The following is an 18,603-nucleotide window of genomic DNA, read 5'->3' as shown; positions in this document are numbered from 1 at the left end:
TATTTAGCAGCCCTTTCCTTAGTGACTCATGTGTGTCGAGCCTGTGCTAGACTGGAGGGAGAGTATGAGAAGACATGGCTGTGCCAAGGGAGGCTCTGTCTAGTGGGCATCTGGGTTCCTGCCCATGGGCGAGATGCTCTGTGCCCAGTTTCGTTTGTTTGATGCAGTTTGATCTGCTCAGCCCACAGCCAGTTGGTAATGATGTGCTGATTTATGCTTCTGGACATAACATTGCTGGCAGCGCATGCCTGAGCTGATGTCTGAGAGAAATGTGTGTGTGTGTGTGTGTGTGTGTGTGTGTGTGTGTGTGTATGCACATATACTAGTTCTCACAAATTCAGGGTTTTGCAGGAAGCTGGAATCAAAATGGAGGCACTTAAGGTTAGTCCTATCGTGTGAAACTGAGTTCTAATCTCAGATCTGAGGGTCTCCTCATGTGCATGAAACTTTGCATTTTGCTGATGGTCTACTTAGGTGGGCAGTGTGACCTTGCAGCCTAGGTCTTTTCTGTCATGTGTGTGAAGTGCGAGGATGTCATCATCCATGTTATTCTCTACTTCAGGTGATTTTTCCTGCTTACACACATCAGTATCTATGCTTAAAGTTGGTTCTGAACATTGTGCTGATAACTTCTTTTCCTCATGAGATTGCTGGAATAGACACCTGTTCACAGAACAGCAGCCACACAGATAAGTGCCTGCTTTTCTCTATTTCACAGAAAAGCATGCCTGTTTTCCCTGCTATCACTTTCCTAGGCATGCTTTAGTCTCTCGGGCTCCCTCTCCACCATGTGCCTGCTTGTCCATTTGTGGCTGCCGTCCACGTTGGCTTAGACAAGAGCATGTTTTTCTCTTCCTTTTCTTTTTATTTTGCTCATCTTCCTCCTCCATACCGATGCTGAGTTTTTTTTCTTTCCCCTTTGTCTTGTCAGTCTAGGACTTTTATTTTTAAACTCTAATAAAATTGCTCCCCCAGCTTCAAAATATTGCTGAAGTAAACCAACAGGGTTGAATATTGAATTCTATAGCATGCGTTTTCAAAGTCCGGGGGTTTCCAGTGAGCTCTTTGGATGTACGCTTGATTTTTCCTTCTTGACCTTGGTTATGTCCTTCGGCTCTTCAGGACTCAGAGTGTGATTCCTAGGGCATGACACAGGAACTTATTAGAAATAAAGACCTTCACACCTGGACCTGCATTTTTAAAAAGTTCCATAGATGGTTCTTTGTTTAGTCAAGGCTGCCTGTTTTAGAGACTTATTGACATATGATGTAGAAGATAAACCTGTGCACTGCACTGATGATAAGAAACTCAAAGAAAAAGACTGATTGTTGTGAAACTTGGGTTAGCCTAATGTAAAGATTGTGGTGGAGATATGACTGATGTTTATAGCACATGCTTATTGAAAATAAAACATTCTCCATTGCTAGTGATCAGGTGACTTGGCTTTCATTGGTAAAAAAGTAGGATATGTTTGTCTCATGATAGACAGCTGGGTTCTCCAGTTGGAAAAGAAACAGCTCAGAGGCTTGAGCACGTGACAGTTGCCATCCTGTCTGAGGACTTTCAGAAAGAAAGGGGGTCAGAGACTGAGTGAGGTACAGCAGGACAGCTCCCAAGAAGATTTCACCATGGAAGAGAAGGATGACTCCCTGAGGTTGGAAAGACTATTTTATGGGATAGAGGGTCAACTCGGGGGAGCCTTAAAGGCAGTTCAGGAGCAGATGGAGGCTCAACTGTTTGAGATGTTATAGGGAATCCAAGCATGGGATTCTTAGTTGAACCAATCAGTTGAATCGTCATGTCATGTGCTTTGTCATGAAGCCCACTGCAGAGAAAAGAGAGGACAGGGATTTGAAGAGTCAGAGTCCAGTCCCACCCTGCCCATTCACTAATCCCGGTTAGACCAAATCATTTAGCTCTTCCTAACTATTAACCTCAAGAAATAGTGTGAAAATTAAATAGAAATTGCAGGGGTTAAAGCTGTTACCAGTGCTTGCATGGAATATGAAATTAATAAATGCCAGGGTTACTCTTTGTCTTCTTTAGACTTTTTTGTTTTGTCGGGGTGGAGTGTAATGAGCTGTTAGTTTGAACAGCCAGATTGGCATGTTTTAATCTCCCTCATATTTTGTGTTCTCGTTAGCTGCCGATGGCTGGCTATTCCTTAGATTGGTAACTAGGGTGTTTTAATGAAAGCAGATGTATAGAATCCTTGCATTCTCTTATCTCTGGTGGCTGCTAGGGAATCAGACAGGAGACCTGGATGGGGCTCCCATGACTGTCACCAGAAGAAGCTGCATCTATGTTGGATAGCAGTGTTTCACAGAGACGGCTGCCTGAACTGATGCACCAGCGCTTGAACTTAGAGTGTGCTCAGATATGGCCACTTGCAGATGAGTTTACACTCCTGCTAGCATATACAACATGCATGTGAGAAGAGGAACAAAGAGTTTAGTGATAAGAGAAATCTTTGTGATCTCTCTCCTTTATACTGGTGCATTTTCTGTTGCTGTGCACCGAAGTGATTTACAACGAAACAATATTTACTTCAGTCCTAACTCTAAAGGCTGGATGTTGAAGAGACCAGGACCTGGCAAGAATCTTCTAAGATTATTAAAGGGCCAGCAAGTACAAGCAATTTCCTAACAACTCTTAGGCAATTATATCAATCATATCATGCGGGTTCTGACCCGAGGTGATGTCACTTCCTATTACTTCCCACCCCCCTAACACTGCTGCTCTGGGATTAAGTTTTCAGCAAGTGAATTCCAGCATGGGGTGATTTTACTTTTTCATTCTCCAGTGAAAAGCTCTTCTGAGCAGTGAAAGGAGTGAGTTAGAATCTAATTGGTGTTCCTTCTGCTTTCTCTCCCAGAATGTATACACTCCCCTTATATCCCAGGACACACTCCATCTTCATCCCTACTTCTTTAAATCTCATACATCCTGTCTCCCTGGAAGTCTCCTAGCACAACTCATTGTAGGCCACAGGGACCCTTAGCACTTGATCACTTGGATAACGTCTAGCACAATTCAGGTGGAGGGGATTCAGGAAGATGAAACAGAGGGTACCTAATTTCTGGATGGGAGTGTCAGAGCCATGCATGTCTATGTAGGACGACTTAAGAGTAGTCAAGGGAAAAGAGCAAAGAAGTAGTCAAACTAAGCCAGTTTTCACTTTTCATTAACATTTTACCTTGTTCTCTAAGGGACTGGTACATAGAGCAAAGCAAACAAAATGCAATTGGTAGAATATGGCAGGACATAAATAAATAAGCAAACCTGAAACAAGACTAATGAAGAAAGAAGGAGTTCACACAGTTCTTTCCATATGACTTAGTTTCTCTTAAACAAACGCCAAGTTGTCTTCTTAGCTTGGCAAGGACTGCTTTGATTTTTCATTGTCCACGCTTCATTTCAACCCAAGCTGAGCAAGTCAGAAAGCCATCCTAACGCCTGAAAGGCTTTGCCACTGCTCCCAGAAAGAAGCATTTAGAAGGTGCATCATCTCCACCACTCTCAAATGATGAGTCCAATGAGTCATCAATATAGATTGGTTTTCTTCTATACAAGAGGCTGATTCAGAGTTGGATTCACAGCCAAATTGGCCTGGGAAGTATAATGAGGCAATACCCAGAACTCCTGAATGCAGGAGTATGAAGAATCTCATGGAGGGAAATGATGTCTTTGTGTCTTTGGGCAGAGACTGCGGTAGATTGCCTAAAGTCTTCTTCTGTAGGGGACAGGTGAACATAGGGCCCTCTTCTGCCATGCTTCTAACTGGAGATAGACCAGAAGGAGGTACTCCTGTCAGCCTCGATTATACATCATCGAGACTCATGGATCACTAGATGTTGAACACTGATGGGCATCTCAGCTCATGGCTCTGGAATAACACGATACTGAATTCAATTTCCAGATCTGCATTAATAGTTATTTTTTCTTAGTCATTTTTTCCCATATCTGAAAAGTGGGGAAACAAAAGCAAAAATCACAGTAGGCTTTGTTGAGAAAAAATGAGATTAATTGTCTCATTGTTACATTACATAGCATATCATACTTTAAGCAACTATGAAAATATACTTTATAAAGGCACTAACCTATCAGGAACTTTTCTCCTTACCTGATTTCCATTCCCCGATCACCTTTTACACCCCAGCGATGGCAGGCTTTGGTGTCATAGACGTGCCTCCCAAGCTCTGTCTGTGCATCCGTAATCTTTATCCAGCGCTATGTTCCCCTAACATTTGTCAGAATGAACAGACTCCAGGTTTGCCAAGCATCAGTATTATTTAAATCAAGTGGGGCAAAAGGAGACAAAACAAACTTTCTGTTTGCATCTGAAAAATGATGATAGCAGGTCTATGAGGGGTAGGAACATTCCCTTCTCCAAGAAGACTAGGCAGGAGCTGGAGCAGGAGACATGGGTGTTCTGTCTGATCCTCAGCTTTGTTTGATCTGGTTTTGGACAAAGCATACAATCTCCTGCCGTGACACTTTCTTCACCCATGAAATGGAATGAACTCACTTTGGCATGCCCTACTGGTTCAAGCTCAGATGGGTCTCATTTTTGCTTCTTCTCTCTGTTGTTATTTTCTACTATGGAAGGATTCTCCTTGTGTTCTGGAGACATCTGGGAGTTGGGGGTTTGTGGGAAGCTTCTTCTTGTTCTTAATACTGTTGGAATGAGTCCTGGTCACCCTGTTCATCTCAGTGAAGATGCTGTGCCTACTGATCATCTCCTGGGCATATCCCAGGTATCAGGTACCTGGCAGATGAGCTTCTTCACTCTTCTGTCTGCTACTTACTTGCCTTTCTGTGGGGCTAGGGACAACAGAGGAGAAGGTCAGTCTGTAACCTGGCTCTTTTATGAGTGCACTCTTCCCTAGGTCCTTTTTTTTTGTTTTGTCTTTTGTTTTTGTTTTTTTTTTTGTTTTTTTTGTTCTTTTTTTCCGAGACAGGGTTTCTCTGTATAGCCCTGGCTGTCCTGGAACTCACTCTGTAGACCAGGCTGGCCTCGAACTCAGAAATCCGCCTGCCTCTGCCACCCAAGTGCTGGGATTATAGGCGTGTGCCACCACCACCCAGTTCTAGGTCCTTTCCATCTCTCTTTCCTTTACATTGTTAGTACTAGACAGTGGACCTAAGACTTTGTGCATGTTGGGCACGTGCTGCACCACTAAGCTATATTTTAAAGACCTTGTCCCTCAAATGAAAAAAAATTATTTTGAGAACAAGGATAGAGTGTCATTAAATTATCCAGTCTGCCCCTTGAGCTTACTTTGTAGACCTGGCAGGCCTTGAACTTGTGAGATCCTCTTGCCTCAGACCCTGAGGTGCTAGGATAAGACCTAGCACCTGTGGCTACCAGATCAGTATCCTCTCTTCCCTTCTTGAAGGCAAAGAGGCAATGTGGAACGATACGACATTTGACTTCAGACAGATTTAGATGGAGGATAACTGTGGTCTTGGAAGAACTACTCAGCCTTTCTGAATGGTAGTCCTATTTATGTGAAAGCAGGGACTGTGGGCTCAGTGTACACATTGCTCTGGAGACCTCCATTCATTCAGTGCTTGATAAATAGTTTTGAAACAATGAATGGATCCTTAGAATACTTGTATTCAAGGACTCTAATGTTTTTCTATCTTTCTGTCTTCCTGTGCTTTCCCAAATATTCTTGGCTTCAGACACATGCTGCATGGTGCACTGTTGGAGTCTAACCACTGATAAATATTGTTCACAGATCTTAGGCACTGAGTAAAATAGGTTCCCCACCCCCATTCAGCAGAGAATCTCTGTGTATGTGTGTCTTGGATTAAAGTTGAAGGAGAAAGATAATAAGCCTTACATGTAAATAATTAGTGCTTCTGGAAGGAATAAAGCTAGAAAGGTTGGAGGGCAGGGAAGAGAGGCTGTCATGGGAGCCTCTACTTAGAAGGCACCATCTGAGCAGGGCAGTTGGCTATGATTTTGAAGGATTCTCTTCCAGTACGCCATCCTGTTTTCCTGATGCTGTTTGGGTCTTTGCAAGTTAAAGGGGACATGAAATCAAGCCCTTGCAGAGAGTTCTTAGCTTTATCTGGTACTTAGGGGAGGTACCTGGACATTCATTTCAATCTCTCCTCTCTGGGAGGTCCACTGTGTCTGGCATGTCTTCTATGAGGCTACCCAAGAGAGCTCACCTGGAAAGGGTCCCCAGGTATGATCCAGAGCTTAAGGCAAATAGCAGGTCTGGGTCTATGCCCTGACAGGAAGCCACGCTCTACCTTGGGCTGCTACTCACTGTGTCTTCACCTCTGTAGACAGCATCTCAGCTGCATTTACACTTACCCAGGTGTCAGGCCTTTCAAAACAAGGGTGGTAGTGTTTTTGGTTCCAGTTTTGGTTACAAAGCAGTATGCACCTGCCTGGTTTACTGCCACACTGTTAGGATTCCCCAAGCTTTGCTTGTATTCATTGCTGTCCTTCTGAATGGTCTGGACCATTGTGGCTTAGCTGAGACATCAATGTTCCTTTCCGTGTTTGGAGTTGTGATGCTTATTGCTCCGAGTTAACTTTCCCACCATCTCACTAACCTTGATCTCCAGAGAAAGTCCTTACTTTGGAATTTGTTTTTAGGAAATTTTATTGATTTATTTATTTTAGAGGAACCATGTAGGAAACATGCCAAAGATGAAGGCGAATTTAATTTTAGAATGCTGCCTCTGAGTTGTATTAGTACAAACAAGTGCTTTCTAATGTACTTGTTTAAAGCCTGGAGTCCTATCACTGTTTGGTGGGACTATGTATCAGTGGATCTGAGATACAACCAAGATCAATGTGATTATTAAGTTGGTTTCTCACTGACTATACTGGTATAGACATAGATGGAGAGACATACTCCACTGGACAGTCTATCAAGGCTGTAGTGCCTCTTTAAGAGGCAAGTTCTGTGGCCAGGCTAGCTCCTGAGCAATGCCCAGGACACATGATATGCATGCTGACTTGGCTGCAATGTGAGCCAAATCCTCTTTTCAATAGTTCTACACGATGAGAAGATTCTGATACTATGAGAAGGTGCTACTTGTTTCTCACAGTCATATCTGCAGCCTTAGCAGCTGAATTTTACTTAAGCAGAGGCATTTGGCTCATGATATGACATCCGAACAGTAGTGTCTTTAGAAGGACAGAATGGGGGACTAGTTTTGAAGACTGAGAAACATACTTTGTGGATTTTACTTCAATAAAAATGTTGGGAGTGGTGGCTTCTCTCCCCAAAGCACGGATTAATTGATCTAAGGTGTTATCTGGGCACAAGGAATTCGAAAAGTTCCCCAAGTGCTTCTAATATTCTACCTGAGTGCCATTAACTGATGTTGAGTATTTAGAACAACTTGTTGGGGAGAGCAAAGCCACGTTGCAAGTAGCTTTTCACTACCCCACCTAAGCTCTGAGAATGAGCTGTGCTACTAGCCCCCACCCAACTTCCCTTGAATCCAAGGATAAAACACACACACACACACACACACACACACACACACACACACACACACACACACCATGTTCATTTTCAATTTGCCTTCAAACAGAACTTCTGGGTGCTGCTATCTTCTGCCTGGAAAGTGTGCCCTTATCAATATTCTTACCTCTGCACCTCTTCACTTGCCCTAACCTTTAGTTGTTCAGTTTCATCCAGTCTCTGATAAACATTTTCAACCTCCCACCTATAGGAGTGGTCACAGGCCACTGCTCCTCCCAAGATCTCACGTGGCTGCTTGGTTTTTCTGTCTTGGAAGTGAGGAGAACACTCTCCTCCCTTGCATTTGTCTCTTTTCCTCCAGGGACCTGGAAGTCCTGTCTATTCCTTCCACCCAGCAATTGGCCAATGGCTTCTTTACCAACAGATAAAGAACCAATTGGGGAACAGGACAACATCAGAACCACCCATATAGAGCCACATTTCTTGAGTCTAATGGGGAGTCCTCTTAGTCTAATATGTGATCAAAGGCTGGCCTTAGGTCCTGACCTAAAACACATTGTATATATATATGTATATATGTGTGTCCACAATCATAATATGTAAAACCAATAGCCATCTTTTCTCTATCCCTCTGCTAAAATATTTTTAGTGGTTATAAACATGATGTATGCTTACTCTAAATTATTGTCCTTATGCAGAAATATCAAAAAAGTAAAATTATCTAAATTATTGTCCTTATTCAGAAACATAAAAAGATAACCAAGTTTTCTCAAATGTGACACAAAGAAAAACAATCATTTCTATCTCCAGCAGATATATTTTATATTTGTTTCTTTGCACTTGTATACACATGCATGCTAGTCAGGCAGCTCAACACTGGAAGAAACCATTGCATATATACATAACTAGAATCTATGTGATTTATGTGAACAGTTTAGCATGGATACCTTTCCATACATCTGGAGATATCTATACACAGTATGCCAAATTCAAGCTGTAACTAACTTGATAAATGGAATTACTATTAAAGCTTAGTGTTGTGTGTGTATCATATGTGTATACTGTATATTATGTCTGTATTGTGTCTCGTGTATGTATGTATGTGTGTGTATGTGTATGGTTTATTTGTGTGAGTGTATGGTTTGTGTGTGTTGTGTATGTGAGTATATGTATATGTCATGTATATGTATGTATGTGTGTGTGGTTTGTGCATGTGTGTATTGTGTGAGTGTGTGTATGTAGTATGTACATGTATGTGGTTTGTGCATGTGTGTGTATTGTGTGTGTGTACTGTGTGTGAGAGTGTGTGGCTTGTGTGTATAATGTATGTGAATGTGTGTTATATGTACACATATATGTAGTATTATGTGTGTGGTTTGTATGTGTGTACAGTATGTGTGTATATGTGTGTATAATGTGTGTCTGTGTGGTATGTGTATGTGTGTGCACATATGTATAAGTATAATGGAAAATAATAATGCATGAAGTTTCTTCTGCTGGTGGAGGAAGTTGACTGTGTCCAGTCTGGCAGACAATGGCTCTCAAACCCATCCGAGAGTGTGTGGTCTTGCAATAGAAGTGCGTAGTCAAGCTGTGTCTGGTCACTCTTCTCTGCAATAGTGTTGTTCCATTCTTTAAGCCCTTGACAAGGTCCTGTTGACGCCAATCTTGGGACCATGGGGGCAGCATGTAAATCAGAAGGACAGCAAGAAGAGAGCTGCAGCTCAGACAGGAGGCAGAGACATCCATTGTCGGGGCAGTGTGTCCATTTGTGTCTGGTGTGTCTGTATCTTGTATCCCTAAAGAAGCTGGTAGCATATATTTATATTTAGAATCACATAACTTTTTATCATGCTGGCAACTAATTCTTTAAAACCTACAAGCATGTAGGCACAAAGGAATCAGACTTTCATCTAGACTGTCTGGAAGCCAGTCTGAGGTGACTGGTCCAGAAGCTGTCTGTGGCATTTGCATCTACTCATTCTATCTTAGTTCTAGAAGCATCAACTGATCACATTATTCTGAGTGGCTGTCATTAGTCAAAAGAACAAAAATCCGAAAATTAAAAGTTAGAGTTTTTGCATTAGGTGAGAGCAAGTTGCAACTCGTGCCAGCTGTTCTGAAAAATTGGAGCCTGACCAGAAGCCACAATGGCACCTGGGAGTTTCTCAGCAATATATTTTCTTGGATGTATACTGTACTCACTGTATTTGAACTCTGCATTTGTAGTCTGCATTTCAGCAAACTTTCTAGGATGTTCTGATGTCTGCTGAAGTTGGAGAGCTGTGTCTGGACAGGGAACAAAGTGAAACACAGGCAGTCATTGATGGGGTTTACAAGGAAATGGAAAGCTATACCCCAATTTGGAAGATGAGTAGGGATGAGTCTGGGGAAGACCTGGGAGGGATGTCTCCACGAGAGCGTGTGAAGGGTGTGAAGCTGAAAGATGTTGCCAGAACTGTGATCCCTGTAGTTTGGAAATGTACTGCAAAGGCCGATGTGCCTAAGGCTTTGTGCTAATGGTGGCACTCCTGGGGAGGGTGAGACCTAAAGGTGGACCCTACTGGCTAGCCCGTGGTCTTTGGAGGCATGCTCTTGAAGGGTCTGTAGGTTCCTAACCCCTTCCACATCTCCCTTGCTTCTTGGTAATGAGGTGACATAGTTGTGCTTTGCTAAGACCTCCTATCAAAATACCATCAATATACTAGAGACCTAAAAGCAATGGTTCCACTGGGTTGTGGGCTGGAATCTGAAGAATGAATAAAACATATCTTTACTTTGTAAATGAGTCACCTCAGGCAGTTGTTAGAGAAAGCTGACTAACTCTGTAGTGGGAAATTAAGTTAGTGCCAGGACTTTGATTCCAGGCCAAGTGAGTTGGATCATATGTTGTAGGCTATCACTGAAACCATTCAGTAGGGGAGCATGGTGCCTGCACTTCAGGGAGGTCAGTCATTCTGGGCTATCATATTACTTCTGGGTAGACGCTACTCTCTTGGTACTTGATTTTGATTCCTGGCCTAGATTTTGATTCCTGCTTCTTCTGGTATAACTTGGATCTGGGTCAGCAATTCCCATTCTTGTCAAGGGTAGCTGGGAGGGGAGTCCCAAGACTTGATCTGAAATAGTAACCCTGGGAGAATGTGCCTTCCCAAGGATAGCAGTTAGATGGATGCTCGTTTTCAATGCCATTGCAGTGGTTTTTGTAATTCTGTTCTAAATGTAGCCCGTAAGTTTCAGCAGTAAAGGATTTTTTTTAAAACCTCTGTTCCATTTTTTTTTTATTTTTTTTTTAGAGGTACGCACGGTGTCTAAAGAGGAAACAATTTGAGCTCAAGACCTGGAATAGCACATGACTAGTCAACTCCTACTTCCTTCTCCTTCCAGCTCCTCTTCTTGATATAACATGTATATTCTAAAAGCCCTAGAGAACTGGCTAAATTTCTCAAGTGCTCACAAAGCCAATGATGCTCTTTAGGTCAAGCTCCAATCAGGTTCATGTCAGGGGCTGGAGTATGGCCAGGCATCCTCCGGTGGTTAGGCAACTGCACTGCTCTGCCTCAGGCCTGCTTTGCTTCAAGGTAGGAAGCGGGGTATGTTCAGTAGTGGGTTTACCAGAAGCTTTAGAAGACAAAAGAAATATAGAATGCTAATAGAGCCAAGACCCTTTTTTGAAGTGAGAATCTTTTTCCTTTAAAGTGTCCTTGGTATGTGTGCAGTGATTGAACTTCTAGTGTTGAAAGGATATGTGTGCAATAGCAGCGCCCCCTGCTGGTCATTCTTTATAATGATGCAAACATGGATAATTCCACAAAGGATGATTCCAAAGCCAGAAACACAGACTCAGGCTGAATGTACAAATACTGCCAACTTTAAATGGTTTACCTTTGTAAACCTAGAGAAAGCTGCAACTCCTTTCATCATTTGCAAAATGATGCATGAGTTCAGGAAGCTGATATTTTCGTGTCCTGCTATGTCAATTTCATTTGCAGCAATCATCACATTAGCAATCTCTTCTATTCTGCCTACTGTTGGTCTTCATTTCTTTCCTAATCTAAAATGAACATGATTTTATTGTTGGTTGGCCTGTGTGTCATTCAAACAGATCAGAAATAGTTATGTCTGATTTTTATGGATATACAGAACAACACATATCAACCTTAAATGGCTGGAAGATAGCACGGTATGTAAAAGCACCTGCAGGGCCCCGAAGTGTGAGAACCCAAGATCAAATCCCCAGAACTTATAAAAGTTAGATGCCTAGCTGGAGCCTCCGTAATCCTAGTGTATCTATCAGGAGATGGACAATGGACACAGAAGAATCTCAGGAGCTCATAGGCCAGCTAACCTGGCATACACGGTGGGAAAACAACAGAGACGCTCTCTCAAACAAGGAGAAAGGGAAGGAATGTTACCTGAGGTTATCCTCTGACCTACACGTGTACTGTGGCGTGTGTGCAGCTGCATTCACACACACACAATGCTCGTGTGTAAGCACTTGCACACACTTAATACATGCACACACACACACACACACACACACACACACACACACAATCAAAAAATAAACCAAAAAGCATGTGAAAATGTGTTTTTATGGGGTAGTAGGCAGCTTAGTTTGGTCTGAAGTGCTAGGGATATAAATAGTAGACTTAGGGACCGTGGCTCCATGTACTGGGTTATAAACTATGGAGATGAGGCAGAGGAAGTCAAGTCACCCTTGGAGCTTTTTGCTCCAGGTTTTGTAGAGAAGCTTTCCGAACAGCTCCCCCAAGCCTCCCTTTGTGGATTCTCCTCTTTGTTAACAACTGATTTAATGCCAGTTTTAACAAAGCCCGACTTTGCCATTATCTTCTGAGATGCCCACCTTGGATGTGCCCACTTGGATCTGAGAACAGACTCTGTTTTAGCAGCTTGGTGTAGATTAAAATGTTGGAGGACAGTCTTTGAAAGGAAGTTTGGGGCACAAGGATGGCCAGTTCTGTGGGAATCTGTTAGGTGTAACCTGGTTACCCTCTCTAAACCTGCTAGGTTGAGGTTGCTCCAATTTTGCCAGTTTTATTCAGATATTTAAATTAAATGAAGGTGACCCCTTGTTCAGCCTCATCTAGATGTTGATGATGAAGTTGGAGTCTGTTTTGTTTCAGTTAACAATTCCTGGGCATGAAGCCTACCCTGGAATAGGATTGATAGATCCAGTATTCTTTATTATACTAGGTATAATATCCCCTGATAGGTACCACTTGCATATAGCTTCTTGGTTAGAGGAGGGACTTTGTGTCCAGTTTTACTTCTCTGGGCTGGGGCTTTTGTCTGTCTGGAATTTGTGCAGATCTTATGCATGTTGTCACAGTCTCTGTGTGTTCACATATGTGATAGTGCTGTTGGTGTCTGCAAGATGCAGTTTTCTTGGACTCATCCCCCACCTCTGGCTCTTACAATCTTTCTACCTCCTCTCCCATATAGATCCCTTGTGGGAGGGGTTTGATGAAGATGTCCCATTTGGAGCTGAGTGCTCCAAGGTCTCTCACTGTCCTGTTGTAGATCTCTTTGTTAGTGACCATCTGCTACAAGAATAAGCTTCTCTGATGAGGGTTGAGTGGTGCACTGATCTATGGTTATAACATATGACATTAGGAGTCATTTTTCTTGCTCTGTTCACTTAGTAGAATAATACTAGTAGGTCTTCCCATAGGGTCCATCTAGTCTCCAGTTCTTGGCTTCGTTAGTAGTGTCAGGTGTGGCTTATGTTTCATAGAATGGACTTTTAGAATGGTTGGTTGTTCCTGTAACATTTGTATCTATATATCTTTCAGGCAGGTTGCTGTTGTAGGTTTCATGGTTTGTAGCTGGTTGATATTACAGATTACCTTTTTCTTCTAGCAGTGTGCAGAGTACCTTCAAGCACCATGAGTGGTAGTCAGTAAGGGAATAGCTTCTAGTTGGGCACCAGCTAGATTTCTCCACGGCTTTACTTTCAGGTTGTGGAGGGTAATCGATAACGATCACTGGCAATAGGCCTGTAAGCTTTTTAGGTGAGATGTTTATGGGTCCTCTTTGCTGTACCTTGTTCTTAACTGTGTCCTCTGTTTTCCCTCTAGTTGCAAATGAAGCAGGAGACAAGAATGCCAGACCACTTGCCCGCTTCTCCCGTGAGTAAACCTTGCTTCACTCTTCCTGGGCTCCAGTAGAACATGTTCATCAGAGGCCTTTGCTCATGTGCTTTACCTCTATGATTCTGCTAGGTGCTATACAAACAGTAATGTAGAATGTGTCTCCTGCTAGTTAATATTACTCTTCTGCCCCATCCCATGTGAGGTGCTCCTGGCCAAAGGCTTTTTAGCCCCGAGACCTCTGGTCTCCAAGCTGAACTCTAGGGCTTTGCTCTTTGAAGCCTGATGTCCAGAGTAGTAGACAAGTTTCACCCTTGCTTTTGAGAGATACAGAGCATCTGGATTCCTACTCCACACCTCTTGAACCAGGGCCTGTAATTTTAAACAAATCCTCAGATGACTCTTGTCACAAGACTATGAGAGGCACTGTGTGAGGAGTATCCCCAGAGTACAGTGTAGGGAAGGAAGAGGTTTAGTAGAGCTGAAGGAAGGAAGCTTGCAGCTGCTAGGCCTATCCACATATAAAGCATCATTGCAACCCACTGTAGATTTGTGCACTAACACTACTGTCTTAGTGACACTTTATAGCTCAGAGGGATGACTTTCCTTGAGCTCAGGAATATTCCCAAATCAGCCCACTGTTTCCCACCAAATCTGTCCAGATCTTGATCTTGATAAGAAAGTAGTCCTCAAAAGCTTCTCAACAGCTTCCATACCCATGTGATCAGAAAATCACATAGCAAGTTTGTGGATGTCCTGAATGTGTGGATAGCAGTGAAAACAGTGGGGATGTTGGAGCCAGAACAAGGGCAGTAGAAATGCTCTGCATACCTCTTCTGCTTCAAGTTGAGAAATGGTTGTGTCTTAAATAAAAATAGGTGGGATTCCCTTACTCCAGTGCTATTTTGGCTTTACTTGCTTTTCTTTAATTTTATCGCCCTGGATTTCCAATCTGTAAAGTGAAAGTGATAACTTTTAAAAAAAATGTTGATATCCCATCTCGTCATTACTTTCGCCTGAGTATGGTTGACAAGATCCAAATGTGGACATGACCAGAGTGATCTTAATGCATGAAGTTAAAACTATGATTTCTCTATTTATAGAAATTCCTCTAAACTCTGTCTTCTCATACTTTTCAGAAAGTTTCAAATTTTACGATTGATTTCCCAGAGATGGTTTTTATAGAACTGTAATGATGTATGATGACAGAGAACTAAGTGCTCACATTGTAGACACTGCAATGAACACTCACTTCTCACAGGCCCCATTTTTCATTGTCCTCCTACCTGGAATCATTATTTCCAAAATAAGTATTTCAATGAGCATGATGAATATGCCTTTATCCCTTTTATTTTTATTTTTGTCTCTTGAGCAATAGTCAGAAAGATGGATAATCTGGAGATTGTGTTCAGGATTTACCTTAATGTGAGTTCCTGACACTTGCCATGGTGTGGAAAGAGAAGAGGGTCCTTGAACCATGTAGCCAGGAGATCTGGAGTAGTACGTCCCTTTTTGGACAGAAAGGGTGATTTCTCTTGTAGGTAACTTCTATACCTTCTAAGCTATGTGCCTGAATTGAAAGGGTGATATGTCACATGACAGCTTATTAACTAGACATAAATGAGAACGCCATGGGGGGGACTCTATACAGGAAAAATTGTTCACAATACTCTTGTGAGATGAGCCCAACCAAGAGAAGGAAAGGGAAGTGTCTTGACAGAGTGCTGTATTCCGAGAGAAAGTCAGAGGGCCCGTTAGGTGCTGCCTCTTTTTGTAACAAGTAGATGTTACAAAATCTACTTTGTGAATGTGGATGGCTTTAGAAAGGGAAGAATATGCTCCTCATACCACTATTGAATTCCCAACTCTTCATGTCCCACACTTGAAGAGTGGTGGAATGAAACATTCAGCATGGGATGGGGCGGGGACCTGGATGACACTCTGGAACTTGGAGGATAAAGGACTGTACTTCTCTCCAAATTTTCTTTAGCAAGATGGAATTATTATTATCCAATTTAATTATCCAATGGAATTATTATCCAATGGAATGCCAAACTGAAGACTTTACTATGAGGTCTTAGCCCAGCCAGAGGGTCAGAGAAGTTCTGGGATTAGGGATGGGTCATGGGAGACCTCAGATTCCATCTGTTCCTTCATTTCAAGCTCTAGCTTTGACTTTTAATCACCCTGGCTCCAATCAGAGCAACTACCTAATAAGTGGTTCGTTATAAATAGTAGTAGTAAGGTGTCTGGGAACGGCACCTGTCATGAGGATAGTCATCCTGAGGCTGAATTCATCATCATTATCCTGGGCCTTCCCTCTTGTATATGGAGGGATCACATATCTAACATATCACAGGTTGATATGTTAGAGTAAGTTGTTTCTAATCTTTTTTTTTTTTACTTTTTTTTTATTAGATATTTTCTTTACTCCATTCCCAGTTTCCCCTCCAAAAAACAAAGAAACAAACAAAAACAACAAAAACAAACCCCTGTTGCCTCCCACTTCCCCATGCCTGCCACCCCGCCCTCTCCCACTTTCTGGCCCTCACATTCCCCTACACTGGGGCACAGAACCTTCACAGGGCTGAGGTCCTCTCCTCCTATTGATGATCGAATTTGCAATCCTCTACTATACACATGCTGCCTGAACAATCAGACCCTTCCATGTGCAGTCTTTGGTTGGTGGTTGAGACCCTGGGAGCTCTGAGGGTGCTACTTAGTTCATATTGTTGTTCGTCCATTTCTAATCTTAAAAAAATAAAAGCCTATCACTCCCTGTCAGGGAGTATTGTCATGTGTAGTGTTCAGGTCCAGCCACACAGTGGCAGAAGAAGCCTGGGCTGCGATGTGCTTCTGCACTCTAGGAGCTAAGAGGCTGCATGCTCCTTTGGACTAATACTGTGAAGGAGTTCCAGGGAACTGCAGGAACATGCAGAAGATGCAGTGGTCTCAAAGTGTACATAGTCAGACAGTTTTATTCTGAAGTTTCCATTGTTTTCCTAGAAGATGAGAGAAATGTTTCTCCCTGAGATGAGCAATCATTGAAAGAAAATAATAGTTTTTAGACTGGAAAGGTGGCTTAGTGGTAGCTAGCTGTCCTTCCTGAGGACCTGGGTTACTCCCAAAACCCATGCAGTGGCTCAGACCTGTCTGCAACTCCAGTTCTATGGAACCTTATGCCATCTTCTGGCCTTAAACAGACATACATTCAAGGAAAACACCTTCACACATAAAATAAAAATAAAACACAATAATGGTTTCAGAAGCAGCAGGTTGAATTGAAGCTAATCAGTAATGTCTGTAGATTTGGCACATCTTATTTTAGAGAGAAAAGTATAGCTGTTGATAGAGATAGATCTGCTGTTGAAGACCTCAGGCAACTAGGGCTAAAGGCAGCACTGAAGGTCTTTTCCCTGGATGAATAATCCACTTCCCTGGAAGCAGTGTGGGAGAAGCAGCAATGTGCTGCTGGGAGATGAGCACTGGGGCAGGATTGAACCAGAGACAACGATGGTCCTCTATATGCCGATGCCCAAATTGTGACAGAGAATGCTTGGGTGCAAGTTTCCTATATTGTCACCATTAGGAATGGCTGTCATAGACAAGGGAGCTTGAATTGGAAAGGGATGGATTCTGGAATCAAGATATGAGAATAAGAATGAGAAAGAAGGACTGAGATGCGGGCTTCAGCTCATGGCCGGGCTATCAGAATCCTGAGAGCCTTGTGTAATGAACGAGATGTAAAGCAACCAGGAAAGAAGGCATCAGCATCACGCAAGGTTTTATGCAGGTTGAAGTGACAAATTCATAGAAACAGAAAAGAAAAGGAGATTGTTGGGCAATGGAATGAGTAGGCAGTGGGAAGTTATTTTTAGCAGGCATAAAGTTTCAGTTATGAAAGATGAGCAAGTTGTTGAGATTTGCTGTTTACAACCTAGTAGTACACACTTAAAGCATATTAAAGAATAGCTTGTACTACATTTTCAAATCACAAGGCTCAAGAAACCAACCAAATCAAAAGCCAAAACCAACCAACTAAACAAAAATCCAGATGGATCAAAGGCCCTTTGGAGGTGATGGACTTGATCAGAGATATCTTGAGAGTGGTGATGGTATCATAGTTGTGTGCTTATGACCAAAATATCATGATATACACTTTAAATAAATGCATTTCATTATGTTGATTGTCCCCTAGTAAAGCTCAAAACAGATGTATGGGAGTAGGACCTGGATTTGAGCTTTTTTTTATTTCTCCTATACACTCCATACTATTTCTAAATACTTCAGCTCCTATACTGCACTCTAGATCCCTCAACACTCTTCAGGATCTGAGCTTCTGTTTACCACTCACTCAATGGTGTCTCTAGAATGTCTACAGGTGAAGGGATGGCAATTCTAGGTCCCTCAACACTCTTCAGGATCTGAACTTCTGTTTCCCGCTCACTCATTGGTGTCTCTAGAATGTTTGCAGGTGAAGGGATGGCAGCTCAATGGTTTTTACATGGAATCCTAACAACTTTCTAGAAATGTAGATTCTCAGAATCATTCTACATTTGCTGACTCAGGCTCTTGGGGTGTGTCCTGATAGAACCTTAGAACCATAGAACTATGTTTAACAGTCCATTTGGTGCCCCTACCACCTGGAACACTTCAAAGTGGTACTTCCACCAGCCATCACATGGGTACCACCTCTTGTTTTCCTCTCACTCTTTTCATGTCTTACCATTTATTTCCACCTTCCTCCCGTAAACTCCCCCAGTGCATCTTTCTCATACAGAGTACCTTTCTCTCCTTTATTGTATTGGTGTTTGAAGACCTTGTTGTTTTTATCGTCTTACCTCCTGTTTTTTTCCTACTTACATTTTATCTAAATTCAGACCAGTTTCTTCTCCCCTAAGGGAAATAGCAGTATTTGCTCCTAGATACCTAGTTACTGTCATTGTACTGGCTAGTTTTGTATGTCAACTTGACACAGACTGGAGTTATCACAGAAGGGAGCTTCAGTTGGGGAAGTGCCTCCATGAGAT

The 18,603-nt window shown here is 42.4% G+C and overlaps 1 protein-coding gene across 3 annotated transcripts in view; it reads left to right on the top strand.

Moving 5' to 3' along the window:
* The window catches only part of Pde1c (phosphodiesterase 1C), a 454,206-nt gene that overhangs the window by 73,330 nt on the left and 362,273 nt on the right, over positions 1-18,603 (top strand). For all 3 annotated transcript variants that reach the window (XM_031382002.1, XM_031382003.1, XM_031382006.1), the window contains exon 2: positions 13,562-13,612. In XM_031382002.1, coding sequence (XP_031237862.1) covers positions 13,562-13,612 — 51 coding nt within the window. The remainder of the gene's footprint in view (positions 1-13,561; positions 13,613-18,603) is intronic.

This window comes from Mastomys coucha, unplaced genomic scaffold (genome assembly GCF_008632895.1).
Source record: "Mastomys coucha isolate ucsf_1 unplaced genomic scaffold, UCSF_Mcou_1 pScaffold20, whole genome shotgun sequence".
In the NCBI taxonomy this organism is placed as follows: Eukaryota; Metazoa; Chordata; class Mammalia; order Rodentia; family Muridae; genus Mastomys; species Mastomys coucha.
Note: the sequence above shows the minus strand (reverse complement) of the source record. Positions and strands in the feature narration are given on the sequence as shown.